Source organism: Corticium candelabrum, chromosome 4, assembly GCF_963422355.1.
Source record: "Corticium candelabrum chromosome 4, ooCorCand1.1, whole genome shotgun sequence".
Lineage (NCBI taxonomy): Eukaryota > Metazoa > Porifera > Homoscleromorpha > Homosclerophorida > Plakinidae > Corticium > Corticium candelabrum.
The window spans coordinates 471,411-495,000 of record NC_085088.1 but is presented as its reverse complement, the minus strand read 5'-3'; the positions used below and the strand labels follow the sequence as shown (position 1 = coordinate 495,000).

At 43.8% G+C, this 23,590-nt stretch overlaps 5 protein-coding genes, 2 long non-coding RNA genes and 3 other non-coding genes across 14 annotated transcripts in view; 3 read left to right on the top strand and 7 right to left on the bottom strand.

Annotated features, from left to right (window-relative positions):
- Positions 1 to 278, bottom strand: part of LOC134179232 (large subunit ribosomal RNA) — a 3,663-nt gene extending 3,385 nt beyond the window's left edge. The window contains exon 1 of the ribosomal RNA XR_009969841.1: positions 1 to 278. This exon is cut by the window's left edge and continues 3,385 nt beyond it. This is a non-coding gene — a ribosomal RNA (large subunit ribosomal RNA).
- A 256-nt stretch (positions 279 to 534) lies between these two features.
- On the bottom strand, positions 535 to 689 carry LOC134179202 (5.8S ribosomal RNA). Its single transcript, XR_009969812.1, has one exon. It is a non-coding gene; the product is annotated as a 5.8S ribosomal RNA (ribosomal RNA).
- Positions 690 to 973: 284 nt separating this feature from the next.
- LOC134179223 (small subunit ribosomal RNA) lies at positions 974 to 2,789 on the bottom strand. Its single transcript, XR_009969832.1, has one exon. It is a non-coding gene; the product is annotated as a small subunit ribosomal RNA (ribosomal RNA).
- Positions 2,790 to 5,393: 2,604 nt separating this feature from the next.
- Positions 5,394 to 7,637, bottom strand: LOC134178646 (uncharacterized). Of its 4 annotated transcripts, none has more exons than XR_009969664.1 (3): positions 7,238 to 7,637; positions 6,305 to 6,915; positions 5,394 to 5,644 (listed from the first exon to the last, which is right to left on the bottom strand). It is a non-coding gene; the product is annotated as an uncharacterized LOC134178646 (long non-coding RNA). The 4 variants fall into 4 exon arrangements; XR_009969663.1 differs by having other exon boundaries at positions 7,263 to 7,637; XR_009969665.1 differs by lacking the exon at positions 7,238 to 7,637 and adding an exon at positions 7,034 to 7,129.
- Positions 7,638 to 8,039: 402 nt separating this feature from the next.
- On the top strand, positions 8,040 to 12,765 carry LOC134178701 (protein O-glucosyltransferase 2-like). The gene is made up of 6 exons (XM_062645585.1): positions 8,040 to 8,230; positions 8,550 to 9,051; positions 9,282 to 9,686; positions 11,497 to 11,796; positions 12,493 to 12,576; positions 12,637 to 12,765. Exons 1-6 carry the CDS (start codon positions 8,055 to 8,057, stop codon positions 12,658 to 12,660), a joined length of 1,491 nt encoding a protein of 496 aa, XP_062501569.1. The 5' UTR covers positions 8,040 to 8,054; the 3' UTR covers positions 12,661 to 12,765.
- On the bottom strand, positions 12,611 to 15,392 carry LOC134178702 (ubiquitin-conjugating enzyme E2 Q1-like). Its single transcript, XM_062645586.1, has 9 exons — positions 15,253 to 15,392; positions 14,858 to 15,076; positions 14,666 to 14,785; positions 14,125 to 14,279; positions 13,975 to 14,069; positions 13,529 to 13,605; positions 13,382 to 13,462; positions 13,037 to 13,207; positions 12,611 to 12,892 (listed from the first exon to the last, which is right to left on the bottom strand). Exons 2-9 carry the CDS (start codon positions 15,032 to 15,034, stop codon positions 12,752 to 12,754), a joined length of 1,017 nt encoding a protein of 338 aa, XP_062501570.1. The 5' UTR covers positions 15,035 to 15,076; positions 15,253 to 15,392; the 3' UTR covers positions 12,611 to 12,751.
- A 51-nt stretch (positions 15,393 to 15,443) lies between these two features.
- Positions 15,444 to 16,920, top strand: LOC134178184 (TOX high mobility group box family member 4-like). Its single transcript, XM_062645000.1, has 4 exons — positions 15,444 to 15,514; positions 15,572 to 16,252; positions 16,558 to 16,712; positions 16,779 to 16,920. The coding sequence occupies exons 1-4, from the start codon at positions 15,491 to 15,493 to the stop codon at positions 16,825 to 16,827; spliced, it is 909 nt and encodes a 302-aa protein (XP_062500984.1). The 5' UTR covers positions 15,444 to 15,490; the 3' UTR covers positions 16,828 to 16,920.
- Positions 16,921 to 17,163: 243 nt separating this feature from the next.
- Positions 17,164 to 20,388, bottom strand: LOC134178183 (chondroitin sulfate N-acetylgalactosaminyltransferase 1-like). 2 transcript variants are annotated; one of them, XM_062644999.1, is made up of 3 exons: positions 20,161 to 20,184; positions 19,506 to 20,093; positions 17,164 to 19,031 (listed from the first exon to the last, which is right to left on the bottom strand). In XM_062644999.1, exons 2-3 carry the CDS (start codon positions 19,961 to 19,963, stop codon positions 17,219 to 17,221), a joined length of 2,271 nt encoding a protein of 756 aa, XP_062500983.1. In that variant the 5' UTR covers positions 19,964 to 20,093; positions 20,161 to 20,184; the 3' UTR covers positions 17,164 to 17,218. The 2 variants fall into 2 exon arrangements, with proteins under 2 accessions (XP_062500983.1, XP_062500982.1); XM_062644998.1 differs by having other exon boundaries at positions 19,506 to 20,388.
- LOC134178185 (borealin-like) lies at positions 20,364 to 23,577 on the bottom strand. The gene is made up of 9 exons (XM_062645002.1): positions 23,393 to 23,577; positions 23,240 to 23,334; positions 23,107 to 23,178; positions 22,998 to 23,032; positions 22,769 to 22,809; positions 22,622 to 22,700; positions 22,435 to 22,533; positions 20,730 to 20,807; positions 20,364 to 20,663 (listed from the first exon to the last, which is right to left on the bottom strand). The coding sequence occupies exons 1-9, from the start codon at positions 23,556 to 23,558 to the stop codon at positions 20,489 to 20,491; spliced, it is 840 nt and encodes a 279-aa protein (XP_062500986.1). The 5' UTR covers positions 23,559 to 23,577; the 3' UTR covers positions 20,364 to 20,488.
- Positions 20,657 to 20,973, top strand: LOC134178186 (uncharacterized). The gene is made up of 2 exons (XR_009969595.1): positions 20,657 to 20,871; positions 20,930 to 20,973. It is a non-coding gene; the product is annotated as an uncharacterized LOC134178186 (long non-coding RNA).
- Positions 23,578 to 23,590: the final 13 nt, after the last annotated feature.

Sequence of the window (23,590 nt, the reverse complement as noted above, 5' to 3'; positions counted from 1 at the left end):
AACAACCCGACTCTTGGAAAGTGCCTCGTGGCGCGAGGACCGCGGCCGGACACGGGATTCTCACCCTCTGCGATGTGCCGTTCCAAGCAACTTGGACCGCCGACCGCCGCGCGGATAGCACTTCTCGAGACTACAATTCGCCGACCCGAGGCCGGAGATTGACGGCTTGAGCTGTTCCCACTTCACTCGCCGTTACTGAGGGAATCCCTGTTGGTTTCTCTTCCTCCGCTTATTGATATGCTTAAGTTCAGCGGGTGGTCTTGCCTGATCTGAGGTCACAACGGGAGCGAACTCGTCGCTCCGACTCGCCTTCGCGCTCGGACGATCGCACCGCGTCTCGGGCGGCACGGGCCGCGTCGCACGCATAGCCGCGCGGGCTCACACGGCCACGCAGCCCGCCGCCTGCACGCAGGCGTCGCCGAGCCAATCTGACAGGGACTAGGCGACGACGACGAATCGCGAGCACCTAGACGCCTCAAGGCGACCGCATCCGCCCGGGTCGGGCGACGCGCTGTCGTCGCCGACGTAACGGGACGACACTCAGACAGACATGCCGCCGAGGAGAACCCGACGGCGCCATTTGCGTTCAAAGATTCGATGATTCGCCGAGTTCTGCAATTCACACTACGTATCGCAGTTCGCTGCGTTCTTCATCGATGCACGAGCCAAGAGATCCACCGTTGAAAGTTGTCGTTTGACCACGATCGTGCGACACGACGATTCGCCGTGCCACGAATCAAGCCTGCAAGCTTGCGGCCCGTTCACCGGCGTGACGATGAGATGAGAAGAAAAGGCCCGACCTGACGCGGTCGGCGCCGCCGCCTTCGGGGCCGGACGAGACGTCCCGTCGAAGCGAGACCGGATCGCCCGTTCGACGCCTCCCCGACCGCCGAGCGATGCCGGAGACGACCCCGAAAGCACATACCGTCCACAAGGGAACGAGTCCCTGTACGCTCCACGCGATCGAGATCGTTAATGATCCTTCCGCAGGTTCACCTACGGAAACCTTGTTACGACTTTTACTTCCTCCAGAAAACATCGCTAAAACCGCTTCTCGGCGTCCAACGCGCGGCGAACCGCACGACTGGAGCCGATCCGAAGTTTTCACGAGGCCATCCAGTCGGTAGTAGCGACGGGCGGTGTGTACAAAGGGCAGGGACGTAATCAACGCGAGCTGATGACTCGCGCTTACTAGGAATTCCTCGTTCAAGACCAATAATTACAAGGGTCTATCCCCAGCACGACGAAGTTTCACAAGATTACCCACGCCTCTCGGAGCAGGTCGACACTCGCTGACTTCGTCAGTGTAGCGCGCGTGCAGCCCAGGACATCTAAGGGCATCACAGACCTGTTATTGCCTCAGACTTCCACCGGTTAGACACCGATAGTCCCTCTAAGAAGTCGACCGTCGTCCCCGGAGAGACGGCGTGACTAGTTAGCAGGTTAAGGTCTCGTTCGTTATCGCGATTAGGCAGACAAATCACTCCACCAACTAAGAACGGCCATGCACCACCACCCACAGAATCAAGAAAGAGCTCTCGATCTGTCAATCCTCACTGTGTCCGGACCTGGTGAGTTTTCCCGTGTTGAGTCAAATTAAGCCGCAGGCTCCACTCCTGGTGGTGCCCTTCCGTCAATTCCTTTAAGTTTCAGTCTTGCGACCATACTCCCCCCGGAACCCAAAAACTTTGATTTCTCGAAAGGTGCCGAAGGAGTCGTATCATAACGTCCTCCGATCCCTAGTCGGCATAGTTTATGGTTGGAACTACGACGGTATCTAATCGTCTTCGAACCTCCAACTTTCGTTCTTGATTAACGAAAACATCCTTGGCAAATGCTTTCGCATGCGTTCGTCTTCCATAAATCCAAGAATTTCACCTCTGACAATTGAATACGAATGCCCCCAACCGTCCCTATTAATCATTACCTCGGTCCCAGAAACCAACAAAATAGAACCGACGTCCTATTCCATTATTCCATGCTAATGTATACAAGCCGACGCGCCTGCTTTGAACACTCTAATTTTTTCAAAGTAAACGTCCCGAGTCCCGCGCACGCTCAATCAAGAGCACGCGCGGCCCTCGAGAGAAAGCCGCGCGCGACCAGTGACGCGCCGTTAGGCGGACCGGACGCGCGCCGCCGAAATCCAACTACGAGCTTTTTAACTGCAACAACTTTAATATACGCTATTGGAGCTGGAATTACCGCGGCTGCTGGCACCAGACTTGCCCTCCAATCGTTCCTCGTTAAGGGATTTAGATTGTTCTCATTCCAATTACAAGACCTACGAAGGCCCTGTATTGTTATTTATTGTCACTACCTCCCCGTGTCGGGATTGGGTAATTTGCGCGCCTGCTGCCTTCCTTGGATGTGGTAGCCGTTTCTCAGGCTCCCTCTCCGGAATCGAACCCTAATTCTCCGTCACCCGTTGCAACCATGGTAAGCCGATACCGTACCATCGACAGTTGATAGGGCAGAAACTTGAATGATCCGGCGCCGGCGCGAGGCCCTGCGCTCCGAACAGTTACTATGAATCACCAAAGACCGGGACTGACGCCCCGCATTGGTTTTGAATCTAATAAATACATCCCTTCCGCAAGAGTCGGGACTCGACGCATGTATTAGCTCTAGAATTACCACGGTTATCCATGTGGTGAGAGACCATCAAATAAACTATAACTGATTTAATGAGCCATTCGCAGTTTCACCGTATAAGATCGCTTATACTTAGACATGCATGGCTTAGTCTTTGAGACAAGCATATGACTACTGGCAGGATCAACCAGGTAACGGCCCTCGCGGCACGAACGTCGACGCGCTGCGCATCGACGTCGTCCCGAGTGCGATCGCCATCCGATTCGTGTTCTCGCCCGACCCGCTCTACCAGACGCCTACCGAGTGCAACACACCGTCTGCTTGCCCGAGCGGACCTCGCAGCAACGCGGTGTTTGCCTTCTGTGCGGTCGCCGCGTCGGTGCGGTTGCGCACCGGATCGCGGCGTCCACGCGCTCGTCGTTCGCATGCCGCCTTTCGTGCGGCCGAATCGTGCTCGCCTTTTTTTGCCTAGTCTGTGGTCTCGGACGGTGCCGGCCACGCTTTCACTCGCGGAGCAGGAGGCAGCTCTCTACCGCAACCGCCCGGCGAATGCTAGTGTGTCGACGGCTACCGATTCTCGCTCGCTCGTCCATCCCACAATAAACGCTTCCGGAGGATCGAGGTCCCGGTCGTGGAAAGTTTTCCCACGTTTATCGAAACGATTTCTCACGTTTATCGACAAAAGGCGGAAAACGCTTTCCCACGCTCGACGTTCACACATTTAGCGACGTCGTCGAACCGTCCTCCCTTATCCCTAGGTCCCTTAAAATAGGAGAAATCCGATATGCTATTACGTAGGTAACGAGCTCCGGAAGTGTTTAGAAGCCGCGGACGCTGGCACGCGACCGTCGCCACACAGCTCCAAGACGTCCGTTTGATCTCTGCCCGGCCCGTCACACACGTTGCGCTTCCCGTTTCGAACCGAAGCGGCACCTTTCCGAGCGGGACCATCTTCACAGCGCTTCAAACCGGCGTGAGGGGCGGCAACCGGCTCCGCCTATCCACTTACTCGACCTCTTCTCCATTGCCACTCGTCGCCCGGGTAAAATGTTTGGCTCTCTACGACACGAATGAACTGAACGGACGACGCGACAACCGGCGACTCTTCTACGGTCGCGCGTGCCGCAGTTTTGAGCATGGAGGGCGTGGCCCGTAGAACCTTGCTCTGGACCGATTTACCCGGTGCGCCGAACATCCACTGATACAATCGCGCGCACAGACTAGTACTCGTCTTTCATCGACGCCTTTAGGTATGGTTGCAAGCTAGCGCGTTACTTCTGCGCTTTCATGCAATTCCTCGGCTTCGTTCGGTGGGAGTGGCCGTGCAATTGCCGTTGTCACGCGATCTTCGTCCGAGCGTCGTTCCATCTGGTGATTCTACCGAAACTGCTGCGGCTCCTGCTTGTTCTTGTTGTTGTGTTGTTGTAGTAGCGGTGGTGGTGCTCGTGTTTTGAGGGTATGCTCGTACCGGCCCATACATGCATGTGAGACTGTCGAGGATGTTGGTAATTCGGGTGTAGCAGTAGCAGGTTTTTGGTTATCACATCCCTATTTATCTCGATTGCAACCGCTGCTCTTCTAGTGCATGGCAATTTACAAGTTGGTAAATTCTTTTTATTCCAAGCGATCGATCCCATCGAGAAAGAAATCGCATGTTTGGATTGCAAGATGTTTCTGTCTCCATTCCTCGTAGAGCACATTCACACGGTTATACATACATATACACAGGATGTTTTAATTTTGATTATCTTAATAGTCGAGGCCCTAGCTTGCCTGCAGGTTGTGAAACGATTAGATGTCGGGGCATACTATCTGTGGATGAGATTCTCCAACAGATCCTACGTCCCTTCAGGCAAACATCTTGTATCCTGCTCTTTGTGTTATCACCAGAAGCAGGTTACTGGGTACCCATGTACTAATGGTGTGATCCCAGAAACTCAATTAACTTAGATATGCTTATACCGTATGGTCTTATTTATGAGAGTAGTCAAATACTGTAGTTTATATGCTATATATTAGTACGCATAGTGATATTGTTGTGTACTAGCTTTTCATAATTTCCAATGCAGGTATAACTAATTACACGGATGTTAGAATGCACCTTGTACTTTTGCAGAAGTATATAGTAGGTACATGTGGCGTTGACATGACTATAATTCTATAGTTTATGTGAAGACTAAAAGTTGATTACTAGCAGTTCTATTGCTTAATTCATTGGTGCTTTTCAGATTCTGTCAATGAAGCGTCAATATTAATAAATCGTTTACACTGTAATAATTCAGAAAACTCTATACCCACAGCAACATTCTCAACCTACCCAAAATCAAAAATGAAACGCGTTCTTTAGTATGAGAGATGTATTCATTAAATCTAACAAACAACTGGTATTATAAACAAGTAGATTGAGATTGACTACAAACACGTGCACCTCTACTAGCTAGTTCATGGAAATGCATGAGTTGTGGTTTCCATCACCTAGATCATCGGGCTCTTGAAATATCAGGTGGGAGTCAAACGCTGTGCATCAATTACAAAAGTCACTTGTAAGGTCAATTAAAACCCTTACTTCTTGCTAAAATAAACGGCGTAGAATTTTTGCTCCTAAAAACCCAATTCCAATTTGCATGCCTGGATCTGCCTGACAGACTATCAGGGTTCAAATGAATGCCGCTTCAGAGATGGATATCGAGCATGTGTAAGATAGTTGCACTGATGTCATACTGTGGTGTCACCGTGACCAATCAATACATTTCGTGTGACAGCGACTACCCTTACAATACAATACTCCTTTATCAGTATTTAACTCCAAATAATTCATTTCGTAATTGATTGTAAGACTAACAAACATATCTGTACAACGTACAAGTGGCAGTTATCATTCCATTCTCTCAAAAATAGGAACATAGTTATTGATCTTTGAGCGATACGTTGAGACACGCATTCTGATATCCACAGGATATTCCCGATGCTCTTGCTCCTTCAATTTTAGGAAGGAACAGAAAACACTGAACTGAAACCGTTGCATGAACGAATGGACATTCAGTTGAACCTACACACAGCAATGCAACAATAACACTGACACACACACACACACACACACACACACACACACACACACACACACACACACACACACACACACACACAAACACACACGCAGGAATGCACATGCACGTGCACACACACACACACACAAACACACACACGCAGGAATGCACATGCACGTGCACACACACACACACACACACACACAAACAAACACACACACGCAGGAATGCACATGCACGTGCACACACACACACACAAACACACACACGCAGGAATGCACATGCACGTGCACACACACACACACACACACACACACACAAACAAACACACACACGCAGGAATGCACATGCACGTGCACACACACACACACACACACACACACACACACGCACACACAGATGGACACACACACGGACACATGCACGCACACATGCACACACACACACACACACACGGGCACACACACGGACCCACACACACACACACACACACACACACACGGGCACACACACGGACCCACACACACACAGTGGAGTGAGTGGTCGACACGACCAATCTCATTTATGGCGCTGCTTGTGTTCTAAAGACCAATGCATGCCATGCAGGAGCGTCCACAAACATCACATGTGAAGTTCCCACTCTTAGAGATTGTTTTTTGTACCTGCTTTTTTGTTGGATTGTTTTTTCAAACGCTGGTCTTCAAAGTGATCTAAAGATTTGTTGCAATAAGATCTCCACAGACATCTGTCTGATGCATAGCTTTCCCAGTTGGATATATCGATATTACAAGATTGCAAATTGGATTCAAAGTGTCTTTAAAGTGCAATTTCTGACCACCTGCTGTTCTAGAACCTTCCTTCAGCTGACCATAAAACACTGCCCTTGGGATTCTATCATCCTTCATTCGAACAAGATGGCCACACCATCAAAGTTGAGCTTGTAGTAGTAGAGCCTCAATTCCAGGCATGTTGCATTTCTTCAGAACCTCGGTATTGGGTATCACGTCTTGCCATTTTATATTTCCAATTTCGTGAAGACATCGCATGTGAAATTGGTCGAGCTGTTTAATGTGTCTTCTATATAATGTCCAAGTCTCATAACCATAAAGTAAAGTGGTGATCACAACAGCTTTGTACACTTTGACCTTAGTGGCTGTGGTTATGCCATGTTCATTCCAAAGGCGTCTAGTCAGGTTGCCAAAGGCAACACCAGCTCTACTCAGACGCATTGAAATATCATCATCGACAACAATATTTTGAGACAGAGTACTTCCTAAATAAGAAAACTTGTCAACTGATGTCAAAAGAGTGTCATACACTTTTGCAACAGAAGGTGTGTAAGAAGGCCCAGGTTTTGGTTGGTACAAGACTTCGGACTTATTGAGACTTACAGTGAGCCCAAAACGTCGTGCAGTGTTTGAGAAACAATCCATGATGAATTGAATATCCTCTATGGTGTGCGCGACAAAGGCACTATCATCTGCAAAGAGCACACACACACACACACACACACACACACACACACACACACACACACACACACACACACACACACACACACACACACACACACACACACACACACACACACACACCAGTGGTATGAAAATTCTGTTTGACCTCTCGCTCAAGAAAACTTGTCCTCAAGGGTCTTATCGCCGGGATTCGTGCCTATTCCATCCAACAGTGGTCTATAGTCTGCAAACGTCTCGCGGCGGTAGCTCGAACTTGATCATAATCGTCGGCTTTGGCTGGTTGTTGTGTTCTTGAGACAATAGGAATTTCGAAATATGTATACTCTAATACAAAGCACACTAAGAACTACAAACGTCGTATCAACTCAACTCGCACTCTGTCTCTTACTCTATGTAGCACCGTTTATATACCTGTTAGTTAGACGTTCTAGAAACATCTAGAGAGCTAAGGTAACTACCTAGTACCGGAACTAACTGGTTATAGCTACTACGTGTCAATGTTCCGGAAGTTTCCAGAACACTGGTCTTGCAAGTACGGCTGGATGGAGCTTGCCACATCTTTTCTCCGGGCGCGCAAGAGGGCCTGGGTACGAGGCTAATTAAAGGATGGCCCCTGACCTAGAATTTGTCAAATTGGTTCTGTATTATGGAGATGCTACAACGGACCAGCGGCATCGTCATAGGGGGAAATTGGGGGAGCCACCAGACCCTTTAAAACTTTGGGGCGTGGTGACCTTTTCGTAAGCCTAGATTCTGTTTGATTATTTCTCGGGATCTACATGAAATTTGGTCATTAAAGACAAATTATTCGTTGATATATTCCATCCCATGTCCAGTTACTGCTTCTGTTGTTTTTCAATTTGAAAAACAGTACACTACCGGAGACCCAACATCCTTGCAAACAGCATGCAGTTAGCGCGCGTTAGCTCTTGCAACAATGAGAAATGATGGACTGCAGCTGTTGCTTGCTTTTACTGTTTTAGTGACTCTCAGCGACTCTAAAACAAAGAAAATTAGTTTGGAAAGTATTTTATGGGGTCCAGGATTGGAGAACAAAGCAGTACTTCCTGTCAGGTTTTTCTATCTGCAAGCAGTCAGCAAGAAGGGCAAAAAGTAGGCAATCATGTGATGTTGTATCAGCTGCAATAAAATATGCTGGAAAATTGTTGCAATTTGTTATGCATTTTGTTTAATTAATTAAATTTGTAAATTGATATTTGCTGAATTAAATGAGAATATAGACAGATAGACAGCCAGCTAGCCAGCTAGCCAGACAGACAGACAGACAGACAGACAGACAGACAGACAAACACAGACAGATAGACAGAGAGACAGACAGAGAGAGAGAGAGAGAGAGAGATGAGAGATGAAAGACAGACATGTACTAGCTATGGACCAGGATGTGGTGTAGATTATCATTCATACTTTTCAGCTTTACATCCTCTCCAGGAATCGACTCATTTACTGTTCACATCCATGGTGGCCCATCCAACAATGAGCGAATCCGAGTGCATCTAAACAAACTTGATAGACAAGATGGCACATTCATCATTCGCTACCGTCTCTACCGCACTTACCCATTACTTCACATTGACGTAACTAATATTGATGGGTCACATGTAGGCAGATCTCCCTACGTACTTCGTGGTTCTGTCCGTCATGAGCAGTGCTTCTGTCCAGAGATGGATGTGAAGAAATGGCAGCACAATATGCAATGTCCTGAGCAGGAACTGCAGGTGAACAGGAACTTGGAGATGTTTAGGAAGAAGAAAATGAGATGGACAGATGTTGTGCCAGCCATATTGGAGAGGTTTCCTCGTGGAAATTTTGCTCATTATGCTGTGATTGGGAATAAGGTGTATCAAATGACCCATGGATCGATAGTGGGATTTAAGATGTTTAGTGAGGCTATTATGTTGTCTATGGCTAGGAAGGTATGCTTGCAGTGATTATGTAGTTTGTTTGTTTGTTCGTCTGTCTGTTTGTTGTCTGTTTGTTTGTTTGTTTGTCTGTCTGTCTGTTTATCTGTCTTTCTGTTTGTCTGTTTTATTGTTTATGTGTTAGCCTATTGCGTACTGTCTGCTCTATTCATTGATGTCTTCATCATGTGACATTGTCATGCCTTACTTTTATTCTTGATGTCAATGTCAGCCAACGTGTTTAGGTTCGATTGCCTGACATGGAGCTGCTCATCAATCTTGGTGACTATCCACAAGAGACTTTCAGTCCCAATTCTTTGCCTGTTATTTCATGGTGCGGCTCTGAAGAGAATGCTGATATTGTCTTACCCACTTACGACGTGACCGAATCAACACTTGAAACACTAGGAAGAGTGACACTTGACATGATGTCTGTACAAGGCAACACAGGTCCTCATTGGAAAGACAAGATTTCAAAAGGGTTCTGGCGTGGAAGAGACAGCAGGCAGGAGAGATTGGATTTTGTTGTTATGGCGAGAGCTAATCCAGACTTGTTTGATGCTGCACTCACCAACTTTTTCTTTTTTCCATCAGATGATGAAAAGTATGGACCTAAAGTAAAGCACATCTCTTTCTTTGATTTCTTTAAGGTAAGACCATTGGGAATGGTTGTTTAGCAAGTTAATTTTGAGTGTTGACTAAACACCAGGAGATACGAGGAAACTGTTGGTAATAAATAAGTAACAGATAGACAGACTAATGGGTGAGTAGATGAGATGGTTTGAGACTGAAAGAAGGATGGACACACAAGTAGACAGGTAGACAAGTGGGTGAGAATGGATGGGTGGATAAGTGTAACAGACAGACCCTCTTAACCAATTAGTAGTTAAATATATATTGTATTTAGTTGTTAGTTGTTTTCTCTTGCTTTTATTGTCATAGGACAAACGTAGTTAGTCATTTGCTATTGTATCCTAATTCAAATATGAAAAATATATGTATTGTCACACAGACAGACAGACAGACAGACAGACAGATAATTTATTCTCATACAGATTCTACTTGTACATATGCTAGGATTTTTTAAATACAAATCAGTCCTTGCAAACAACAAAGTCGTTAACTATTGGACTTGACTTTGAATGTCAAATCAAATAATCTATCTAAATCACCATGATTAGGTGACAGTTTTGAAAGTTTTCTAAGGAAAACTTTGGCATTGCATCTTTACAGAATCGTAGATAATCTTTTTCTCCAATACGACATAAACATGGAAGCATTAAAATTGGCTTCTGGATTTGCTGACTGTTGTGACAAATGCTGCAAAAAATACTCTGCCTTTGTGCCCCACCTCCCAAAATGCTCTATTAAATTCTGTCCAGTATTTGGATCGAACATTGTAATGTCTGGACGGTCTTCAGTATTGATGTATTTGTGTCTTGGTTCTATTTGATGGGGAAGGTAAAAAAAGGTCAGACAGGCATTCACTCCACCCAGTTAAGACTGAATTGTGAGACCACACAGGTCCACCCCATATTTACAGGTCAAAAGATGGCATCCGTATTCATTCAAGTCATGACCACAATCACACTTTTTAATCCAATTGGTGAAAGGCAGAACCACTCCCAACCTCAGATAAGACGCTAAAGAAATTTGTTTGTTTTTAAAGCGTGCTTAGCAGAAGTGGGGATGACATCCAGCCATGCACCAGCCCCTTGTCCGTACAGGAATCTCAACCGTACTGCATCTCTATCAGACTGTGCTTGTATAATATCAGTAGCACTATCACTGGCAATCTTTGTGGATACGATGCTGTAATTTCTTTGGATATGAGATAAAGTCATCAAGAGACTGTTGTTCTCTCCATCTTCGTGGTTTGACTTGGGCATTGGTGGTAAATCTTGATAGGAAGAGGCCACAGTGGAGCCGATTGACCTTGGTAGTGATTTACTGCTTTGAAGATAGTTGACTAAATCAAAAAATGATGAAGACCTCTCAGGTAAGTCTTTCATGGCTTGACACCATGAAGATAAGAAAGCTGCTGGTGAAATTTGACTTATTTGTGTCAATCCAAACCACCAAATTTGATCTTTTAAAGTTGCTTGTTTCCAATTGATATCATCCAGATGATTGTAACCTATAATGATAATTGTGACAGACAGACAGACAGACAGACAGACAGGCAGGTTATTTTATTAGGATACAGCATCTCTACACACTAGAATACATGATTTTTCAATAATTAAAAGAAAGTGCTTCATAAATAAGTTACAAGTTCAAGCAGGCAGGCAGGCAGACAGACAGACAACATAGCCCGACAGACATGAAAGATAATTAGAATGAAGGTATGCAGCGACTGACAGGTAATGGGACAGAGCAGCAACAACAGACCCAATACTAATATCAAAATGTGTCTTCCAGAAACATTTCAGTCTAACTATTTCTATTTTGTGAGTACAGTTTAAGTATCAGATCAATATTGATGGCACGGTTGCTGCGTATCGTCTGCCGTACCTTCTGGGTGGCGACTCTCTCGTGTTCAAACAAGACTCTCCTTACTATGAACACTTCTACCACGAGTTGGAGCCTTGGGAACACTACATCCCATTCAATCGTAATCTTAGTGATTTGATAGAGAAAGTGCAGTGGGCAATAGACCATGATGATGAAGCTCATCAAATTGCAAGGAATGGACAGGCTTTTGCAAGAGAGAGGCTGATGCCAGATAAGATATTTTGTTATATCCAGAAAGTGTTTGAGGTAGACTGTGTAAATATGTGTGTCGTACAGATTTAGTTTGACAATGTGTCGTCCTGTCGTTTGTTCTGTTAGTCGGTGTTTATTCGTTTGTCGATCTTCCTGTCTCTTTGTCTGTCAATCTGTCAGTCTTTTGTCTGTCCATTTTTCTGTCTGTTCAACAGCATTTTGGTCCTTTGTCTGTCTGTCTTATATTGTTTGTCCGTCCGCGTGTTTGATTTGCATGTCTGTCAATTTGTCAGTTTTTTTGTCTGTCTTTCAACAGCCTTTCTGTTTGTTTGTCTGTCTGTCTGTCTCATTGTTTGTCCGTCCATGTGTTTGATTTGCATGTCTGTCAATCTGTCAGTCTTTTGTCTGTCCATTTTCTGATTGTTCAACAACATTTCTGTCCTTAGTTTGTCTGTCTGTCTCATTCTTTGTCCGTATGCGTGTTTGTTTGCATGTCTGTCAATCTGTCTGTTGGTCTGTTTTTCATTTGTCTGTCAATTAAGGGTTGGTACTTAAAAGTCCATTTCACATGGTTTTCTATCTGCAAAGAAAACTGTCAGTGCATACAATTAGTAGCCTGACAATTGCAGTTGGAATTCTGTGATAGAGTAACCAGTACTATTGACACAATTCACAGTCTTGATTGCTTGATATGCACACATTAGCCTACCCTTCTGCTCCTTGTAAACATCACTTCTATTGTGCTCTCAGGAATACGCCAAACTGTTTACTGACAAGCCAAAAATCCACGAAGGCATGGAGCTATTAGAACAGCCATCTGAGTGTGAATGCTCGGTAAGTATATGATATGCTCGGAATGCCGTTATCGCATTGTCAACAATGCTTCATGTTTAGAGCAAAATTCATGATGAGTTATGATGTCACAGAATCTACGATCAACAAATAACTGTCATACGATTTTAGAAGCAGCAAGACATCTGCTTGAAATTAGCCATTTATTAATGTGAGATTATTTGTTCCAGCCATATCGCCGCACCATGCGTTCGAATGCTTGTCTCGCTTCGGTTTCGTTGTATTCGCGGTCTGGATATGTGTCTAGCTGAGCTCTCTTGTCTGACATAATCTCTGCTCGTACTTGAATCAGCATGCTCTGTGATAAAGCAGGAACAATGTATACAACAATCTCTAAAGAAGCACAGATGACTAGATGGACAAAGCAATGGACACACAGACAGACATACAGACAGACAGATAGACACACAGACGGACATATCCAGTTTCCTGGTGTACAGACCTCAATGTCTGTTGTTGGTCTCCATCCTGATCTTGTCAACAACTGCATGCACACACTACCACCAATGGTCACATGACCGGTGAGAAATTTAAATCTTGGTCGGATGACTCGAACAAATGGCGGGTTCATAGGGTAGTCTTTAGGGAATTTCATTTCCATGTGTACAACAGGCTGAGAAAATAGAAAGGAATGAGATTGGTACAATGCATGCACGCACGCACACACACACACACACACACACACACACACACACACACACACACACACACACTACACAAAACAGGTGAGAAATACAGGAACGTGAACAAATCAAATGCTCAAACTGCCAATTTGACAAGATCGCACTTTTCTGTTGTACTTCTTGGCGTATGATTGAAGATCTCTATACAGCAAAGAATCCTTATCGAAGTCCTTCAGTGTCACAGTCTACAGGCAAAACATTTAGTAAGTGGCAAGTCACATGAACAGCACATGTGACATGAACTGTCAAACCCAATGGAAGAGATTGTCTCCGTTTGGTTGACCTTCCACTCCGAATGCTCCCTTAGACTTGTTGAGGTTTTTGAGATCTAAAGTGATAGTCTAATCAGTGACCTTCTATGTGCCTATTTTTACTCCTTTTATCGTTTTCTTCTGATAGAAGTTGCCGTTATCGTATTGTCCTTACTAGTACAGTAAAAAGGTCCATTTCTGTTGTATTTGTACCTAAGTTGATGTCTGCATCCTTCTGCTATGGTTTGTCTTTGTAACCAACAAAGAGGTCATGTGTCCATCCTTGTGCATACTATCCTGATGCCTGCTTGCCAATTGATTTGTCTGGCTGTCTCTTGCATGTCTGTGTATTAGTCTGTCTGTTTGTGTTGTCTGTCTGTCGTATGTCTGTCTATCTGTCAGTCTGTCTGTCTGCTTCATTGATTTCCTTCACTTCTGTGTTCTACCTAAGATAAGCCTATGTGCTGCAGCAGGTGAGCCGTCGCCCGTAAAGAAATCATCTGCACTAATCCCCTCTTCGTCATCTTTAGCAGCAGCAGCTCTAATAAAGGCATAAAAACATTTATGTAAAAGGTGTCTTAGACTTGCAGTCTTGCCTCGCTGCAGGTTGAAGGCTGCTCTCTGTTGTATCATCAATACTCTCTCCACCATAATAGTCATCATCATCCATACCATATGCATCATCGTCCTCTTCGTCATCTTCCATACCTTCATCACTGTCCTTATCAGAATCATCGGTAGTAGTTGAGCTCTGCAAGGAAAGTATATCAGAAAGTTACAGTGGGCCTTACTGTGATGGCAGATGCAACAAAAGTCAACATAGTCAGAAAGTAGTCATTTAAATTAATCACACACACACACACCACACACACACACACACACACACACACACACACACACACACCACACCACACCACACCACACCACACCACTCAAGTGTTAGTGACACTAATTATCACAGTTCCTAGCAAACTGACAGAGTAAAATCCACAACTGACTGATTGTATAAATTAATGATAATAATTATTAGATAATTAAATAATACACGTACATGTTACTGTATGTAATCTAAATGTGTGTACAACTCAAATCATTAGGTGACTGAATGCAGAGAAAATTGCGCAAGCGCCAACATACTGTAAAGAGGAGTTTCGCCGCTTGATTCAGCACATCAGTGAGACTTCTGTTGCAATGATCAGTGAAGTCCTGGATGTCGGCGAGCAGTTGAAGAGACTCCTCGTCATCACTCCACACTTGCTAGTGCAACAAACAAACAGCATCATTAACCTTAGATCTCTTACTGTACAGTGTAGCTAGACAGTCTCCTACCCACTTGCCGTCGCTGTGTATTGCAGGACAAATGATGAAGAAAGAATGAGCTCCTACAGTTGAAATTAGATCTAAACGCCTCTCCTGTTCATCGTGTCCTAGTAGACGGAAGGGAATTGAAGCAAGCTTAGTCCACTCTTCCACCTGTGATCGACAGACAGCAAACTCGGCACTCATTGGATGACGGCAGATTGCGCTTACCTACAGATTATCCGGGTCCTACAATATGAAGAAATAAATTATTCTTTCTAAACTGAAAATACATTTATTTGTAAATTAACTACACAAGAGTAATAATAATAATAATTGTATTCAGTATTGTAACTATACAGTGCACGCAGGTATTGCACGGTGGCTGGACATTATTCCAGGTCATCACAACCTGCAGCACTTACAGAAAACAGTGCTTCTGGGATCTACTCGGATCCTTCGTAAAGTCGTGTCTTCTTTCTAGACAGCCGTGGTGGTCTAAGTACTTCTGAAGCAGGGTTTGCTTCCGGTACTTGTAATAGACTTTACAAACCAGACTGATCTGGTTGAGCACGACACATTAAATACACAATTTATTATCCGGGTCTTCTTGTTAAAAATCACGTGATTTTTACAGTTTAGCACGTGACAGCCCACATTTTCATGGAGGATCATGACTACGCAAAGGTGCGTCCGTTTTCACCCTTTGTATATTACATATCAACTTATGTGTTGGTTTCCCAGGTGATTATAGGCGAGTATCCATATGAGGATCCCAACAAGCCAGTCCGTCAGTATGAAGGCCCCACCGATCCATCACTCCCTCCTCACCTCTTAACACCCGTTTTGCAATCATTTGCACCAACAACACAGCTTGTAATCAAGGAATCAGTTGGACTAGGACAGAATGCGCATGCGCAATCTACAGCAGCCCTGTTGCAACAGAAGCTATCCCTAACCCAGCTGCTGCAAAATGCTCAGCAACACAAGCTTGTTTTATTTAATCAGACAAGATCCGACCAATCTGCCAATCAACCACAGACCAAGAAAGCAAAACAGACCGATCAGAGCAGTGCTAGTGGCTCGACGTCGGCACAACTTCCAATTGCTTTGTTTTCTCAGCCTCCAGTTGGTATTCCTCTATCGCATCTTATACCAATTCCTGCAAACATGGCACAGCAACTGATTGCATCCGGCCGAGTGCAGCTTCAGGGGCCGACGGGACCAGTGACTGTACAAGCATTAAAAGTTGGGACTTCTGTAGAGAAAGGAGAGACGCAAGAGAAGAAAGACACGGTCAAGAGTGAAAAAGAGAGTAGTGAGGAGAACAAGAGTAAAACAGATGAGAAAAATGTTGCCAACAGAAGCGAAGAGAATGAGAACCATCCGACTTCAGGTGGTAGATCAACACGCAGCTCATACAAAGTGAGATATAGGGCATAGTACATTACTCACATTAATTCTAATTTGTGTGAGATAAAAATATTTTAGAGAAGGAAACCATGGTAACCAGTTTGCCATTTTTGACAGTCGGTTCTATGTTGTCAGTCGTATGTGACTTTCTTGCCTACTTCTTGTCTGTTTGTTTGTTTCTTTGCTTGTTTCTGTCTGTTCGTATGTCTGCTTGTCTGTCTGTCCATTTGTTTGTTTGTTTGTCTCTGTTTGTCTAGCTGCTTATCTATTGTGATGGTCACAGCATTTCTTTGATTAACGTGTTCGGCTTTCTGCAGATTCCAAAGAAATCTGGTAGTGAGAAAAAGCGTGTGATTAGTGATTCCGTGTCAGCCAGACTGTGCCTCTGTAGTGGCTGCAACAATCCTGCTAAACGTAACGACGAGAGAGGCCCCGATTTCTGCAGTAACGAGTGTGTAGTGAAGCACTGCAAGTGAGCCAATATGTCAAATCGTCGTGACACATTATACTAGCGTTGTACGTTGTATTGCTTGTGTAGGATGGTATTTAAAGGGTGGGTCGCACAGCAACGACTGAAGGCAACGTAACTCTGTCGATAGTAGGAAACATAGATTAGACGCATCACGTTGTTTGTACATATTATCACTAATTTTGAACAAAGACCGTAACATATCAGCATCTCATCAATGTGTGCAGGAACACATAATACTTCCTTATTCGAAAGTGGTTTTTCAGGTAAATTGTTATAAATAAATGTATTTGTGCTGGTAAGTTGAAGCTCCCTGATGTCGAGATAACAGACATGCCCAATTCGTGTATGCAGTTTGGTGTGGTGTTTTCTAAACAAGAAAAATTGAATTTTGTAACTTATGGAGTTCCACCACCTTTCAGTTTTCACAATATCAACTGCTTATAGGTGTAAGTCCATGAACTGTTAATAAATTAAAGGTTTCAACATAGATTCTATTCATAAAGGTTCTATGTTTGCTCTCCATAATATGATATTTTCATTTTCTTTTCCGGTTTTCGTTTTGCCAGAGTGTAGATGATGTTGTCAAATGCATGTCCCACCTTGTTGTCGTAGCTGATCATGCTCCAAACATGCTCCATGTCTCGACGCATTCGTCTGATATCATCCTCTTTAATTCCCAGTAGAACAGTGTGCAGATGCTCGATATTTTGGAGACTAATACGGATCACAAATTTTGAATAATCAACAATGTCTTCGAATGCGAGCTCAAGGTCTTCGCCGATGATTACTGGGATGCAACCGAGAATGATCGATTCATAGACACGATGCACATCCTGCATATTCTCCGGACATAGACAGAAGACCGATGACATCATGTCTAGGAAGTAGACCTTGTTTCGGTAAATGGACATACGGAAACGTGGGACACGGGAATATAAGCGAACAAGCTGCATAGCAAGTGAACTGATGTCTCCTGTTGACTGTTTGTTGTCTATCGAAAATGCACTGCCACTGTAGTGTGCCAAAAGGGTTCGTGTTGGACGGTCTGTGAATGGGATGGCGTAGATAGGTCGTACGTCTTCAGGGTCAACATAAGAAGGGATTACAACATCTTTGTAGGGGCTGTAGCTGTCACTCGAAAGCCTACCCTGCTGAACAAGGAAAATGCCATTTTTGATGGGTTTCCAATCACCAAACACAGTTGGCCCTTGAGCTAATGTGAATGTCCATAAGTGATCTCGTCCCTTTGATCTGTTGAAGTATGGGAAATTAGTTCTTATGTAAGCGAAAGCTTGTTGACTAAACTTGCTTGTTTTCTCCAATGCTTCTCCCTCGGCTTGGTTGATATAGAAACATGCCATGTAGACAGGCACATAAAACAGGTCAGCCTCTTGAGGATCATCAGTGCGGAATTCGCTATCAATAAGTCGCTGATGAATATCATACTCTGTACTGTATGAATTTGAAGTACAGTCAAAGTCCCATATAGCAGGTGGATCTTCGTCATTAATTTTTAGCTGCTCGTGATTGAATCGTCCTGGTAAGCTATACACATAAATCTTGAGTCCCCGCCTCCTCACAGTCTGTTTCCCTTCTGCTACAGCTTCATCTGCTATAGGTGCTGCCATACCACCCATTACATTCGATGTTACATTGCCTAATCCTTTTGACTTTAGAAGCTGTTTCTGCATGACAAGCTCTCGTTCCAACTGATTGATTCTCTCCTGTTGTTCAATAATTATATTACCAAGCTGTTTTTGTGAACCAGAAGTTGATATCTTGGAGTTCATGCAGCTCTGATATTGCTCTGGTCTCAAACTTGGATTACATTCCTTTTCATGGAAAATATGATAAATCCCTTCATCAACAGAGCGCATCATCTCGATGCCACTCTTAACAAGCTTTTCATACAAATCTACATCCTCGCCTCCCCATCCCTGGATGGAAAGATCAAATCCACCAGCATTGAAGAAATCACTCACATACATACATGCCATGCCATAGCCAAAGTCTCTCCAGAAACCACTTTCTCTCTTAATGTATACAGAAGGCCCTGTTTTATGATTGATTGCCAATGCTGGATTATAGAGACTAAATACTATGGGGTAATACACCCTCTTCCTTTCTTCGACGTTACGATAGCAACGCTGCAGGAATGACGTGGTAAAGCGTACGTCAACATCACAGAAGAACATAACACGGTGGTTGGACAATGATTGTTGAACATATTCTGCTCCTTTCATCAGTCCTCTTCCACGAGAGAAATTTTCATCCAATTCAAGTACTGCGTACATCTTCCAGTTGAATACAGTGTTATACCTAAAACGTTATGATAAATAGTGAATGAAGATTACTGGTAATAAGGTGCATACCGTGGAAATAAAATGAGAAACAAAGCAAAGAAACTAACAAAGTAGATATAATGACAGGTTGGTAGGATGATGAGGCCTACTACTGTACAGACAGATTGGTAGATGTTACACACACACACACACACACACACACACACACACACACACACACACACACACACACACACACACACACGCACACACACACATGCACGCACCCACGCACGCGCACACACAATTATATGCTACTGTACTGCTAACGATCAATTAGTGCCCAGGTATCCTGTCATTTCCACAAAAAGTTGTCATGCATGGAAGAAACTGATGTGTGAAGTGAGACAGGTAATGTGTGAGGTGACAAACACTTGTTCTATACATTCCATCATCTACCCACACAATGCCTGCCATCCAATTGCATGGACCTTAACCTTGCTGCACTTACTTTCCTAATAATTCCTTAAGTTCGATCAGATTTTCCTTCCCAAAGTAGACAATCACCAAAAAGACATCAACAAACTTCTGTCCAATACAGCATTTCCGGAAACGATACATAAACTGCTTGAAAATCTCAAGTCGATTAGAGAGCGGCATTATAAGACTGATGTGCAAATTCAGATCAGTGTATGTTTGTACAGACTCGATCATCATCTCTCTGTAAGGTCGAACAAGATGAAGACGTTGTGAGACCGGAGCTCCACTAGGAAGAGCCAAGAATAAATCAAGAATATACTCGGTACCTCTCAGACTGTCTGTTCGTTTATATCCATGAACAACCTTAACAAGTCGGAGGTTTTTGTGATCTCTATTATTGACGAGCTGTAGAGCAGCCTCCTTCATATCGACATAATCTCTCTCCGAGCTGCCGTGCCTTCTCTCAGCTGGCTGTCCCTGTGTGTTCATGAATGATGAGAAGGAATATTCGTCATCAAACGAGTCCCATTCAATTACTGTATGTCTTGTTGTCGGTTGATAGGCTTCATGCAGACGAGGAGACTCACAGTCGACTGGCACTTGCTGGGGGTCAGTCTGTCTAGATGACTGGCAATCAGTCTGGCGTCTTAGACGCGCTACATCCTCATCATCCCACACCATCTTACCTCTTCTATCTCCTAACGACTGACGTTCGGACATGTAGGCAAATTTTTTCGGCCACACGGGAAGGCCTTGTCGAGGTGCACTCTCTAACCGACCACTCCACACACACGCATTGTACGTCAATACGTTGACGCTAAGAGCGATGAAGATGAGAAGACCAAAGCAGAAACCGATTTTTATCCAATTGCTTCTCTTTCTAGTCATTAGTTTTGCAAGCTAAGCGTTCCTCACACTAACAAAACGCCGTTCTAGTAAAGAAAACGTGTACTAAACACCCACTACTGCATGTCACGTGCACATGCCTGAACAATAACCCGGAAGTGATGTTGCTTAGTGCTTATTAGCTCGACGGGCATCATCGAGTCCTACTTGTATGTTACGAAGGGTTGCTCTATCGGGTGCAGATATGATCATATCGAGCAATTGAGCAGACAGTTGCTCTTTGACACTCGCCAGACCTGGAGAGTCGACTGTATGTTTTCTCACTGACGCTCGTGTGGCGTATCTATACAGATTGTTCAGTAGCTATTGTGCTACAGTTTGACTGCTGGGTTACAATTTCTGTGTTTACCTGTGTTGACTTGCTGGAATTAATTTTCGTTTAGCGTCGTGAATTTGTTTGGTAACGTGAGGAGTGGCATCCGGTAATCTGTTGACAAGAAAAACAGTTCAGTACGTTAATTAATTGATCATGGCAATGGCAATATCAAAGAGTATGACATACAGTACAAACAAATAATGGATGTGATAATGTCTATATTTGTTGTACAGGAATGTATCAATTATTTTCTTGAAAATAGAAATGATATATATTGTATTTGAATGCTTTCTTGACTTATTGAAATCGTATCATATCATAGAGTTAATCATGCTCTATTGTTTAATTATGAAGCTGATGGAAAGGCATACCCCTATTTTATCATAAAATTTCTGAGGAATTGGTCTTTCAAAACATCTAATGGAGCTCATCAACGCAGTGTACTCTCTCCTGCGTTGTTTAGTGTTTACGTTGATGACCTTATTACAAGAGTAGAACGATCCAGAGCAGGTGTTTGAATTAATCAAATAAATGGGAGGTTTAGTGGTGGAATCGCACATGCCAATGATTTATCGCTTCTGTCTACAACCAGAGAGGGCATGCAGAGGTTATCGGAGATCTACGAGAGTTTTGCAAAACAGACCACTGCCTGAAATTTAACTTCAGAAAAGAAAATCAATCAGTTTTAGGAAGAGGCAATCCATTTACTGTAAAGAGAGCTTTCTCCATCATGATCAGTGGAGAGCGTCTGCCTGAAGTACATGATGTCACTCATTAATTAAGGTCATAAATTATCAGCTGTTGTGAGAGAAACAACTGGTGCTGTGAAAGAGCAGTGTCATAGGTTCTACTCTTCATTATACTCAATTCTAGGTGTCAAAGGTGTGGGTGGTAACCCTATAATGTGGTCAACAATAATGTACTCCATGTGTTGGGATTTTGGACTGCGAAGTACCAAACATCAAGCGTGGAGAAGAGAGTATCGTAGAATAGAAGGCTTGGGATCTCAAACAGAACATCCCTGCGGGACGCTCTTGGCGAACCTATCAGGAAAGCTCAAGATCTATTGCATGCCAGCCAGCTCTCTTGTGGAGAGCAGTTCATTCTAATAATGAATTGGTGAGTGGATTCATTCTGGATGGTCGAGGTAATCTGTGGCAATCAGTGGACAATGAGACAAGGAAAAGAATCCTGGTGTTGCCCTACATGGACTTCACGAGCTGGATTAAACCTTAATTTGTCTGCTTATTCTTCTGTTATTCTTCTCTGGCTACCTATTTTTACTTGTTACGCATGTGTATCTTGTCTTGCCTAGAGTGCTGTACCTGTAGCAGTATGAATCAAACTATATTATTATTTATGACATCACTACTGTTTGTCTGTCTAATTAGCAGAATGCCTGTGCAACTTTGTGTTTTTATCAGTCTGTTTGTTTTTCATCTGTCATTCTGTGTATAGTAGTATAAGTGCCTACAGGTTAATACAATGGTGTGTGTGTGTGTGTGTGTGTGTGTGTGTGTGTGTGTGTGTGTGTGTGTGTGTGTGTGTGTGTGTGTAAGTTTGCCGTCTCTTGGCCTCGTCTGTTGGTCTACTTACTTTCTGTATTTCTCACATCACACTATGTTCCATTGTCTCATCATCCCCCCCCTCTCTCCTCACTCATTTCATACAGTTTAATTAAATTTCCGTTGTGAAGTATATGTAATCTTTCCCACCACTCTATACTCATTGTTATCACCTTGTGTCAATAGCTGGCGTCACCATCGGTGTGGGTCCCCACTCACCCACCCCTCCTGTTACAAGTGGAGTCTCACCAACTTTTCCATTTTTCTTCCTCCTACACAGTAACCACCAATATCAATCTCATAGCAATCAGCATGTCACAAGTCCAGTCTGTTCGTTATAAACGCTTGACATGTACTCACTGTGCCTTCTTCCTTTTCGTCGATGCTTCAGCCTTCCTTTTCTTCGACGATGCTGCTGCTTTCTCTCTTTTCACCGTGACTGTAGTGTAAACAAATAGACTATAACCACGTCTGAAATAAGACAACTGCGTGACTTTAGTTCCTCACATGTCTTTTTTGCCTCTGCGTTTGCGACTGCCTCCAGGGCTCTGTAACAAAACAAGAAATCAAATAAGAATATGTTAATGCAAAGTGTGACTTTATCAATCATTTACTACCTACTGAATTATTGCTAGTTTTTATAATCTAATGTTTAATAATTAATTAATTATGTTTGCAACTGACTTCATCTACTGTAGACCATCAAAAGTAGCAACTAGGCTGCTTTCACACTCACTCATTTTCCTTCTCTTCTTTTTCCTTGTCTGCCTCCTATCACCATCACATAAACTTGTTATCAGTTATTATTTATTTATTTATTTATTTATTTATTTATTTATTCCTACCAGTGACATCATCACTTCGTGTACGCATTTTCCTCTGCGTAAAAATTCCTCATACGGCATCTCCCAGAGAACCTAGAATGTTACAATCAAGCAATGAGCACACACACACAACAATATGTGCTGGTCGACACACTTCAGGCAGGTTCATCACTTCTAATTCAACCATTCGCTCAAACGTTCGTCTAGCATCCTCCAAATCTTGTCTCATCTGGTCTTCTCTCACTTTCACTGCTCACGACAGTCATTCTGAGTTTAGTATCGTTGTCTGGAGTTGTGTTTGTCTCACTTTTGTTATCAAAATCCTCGATAATTCTCTCCAAATACGCTTTTCTCTCTTTCGCGTTCAGTTTGCCTTTGGCGCCGTCGACGGTCGGTATGACGACTGCATTGTCTTGAATCTTTGATTTAAAGTTGATTTTGACCCTGTCGCTGTTTTCCGGCAAGCGAGGCATATTTCAAACAACCCGCGAACAGAACTCTAACG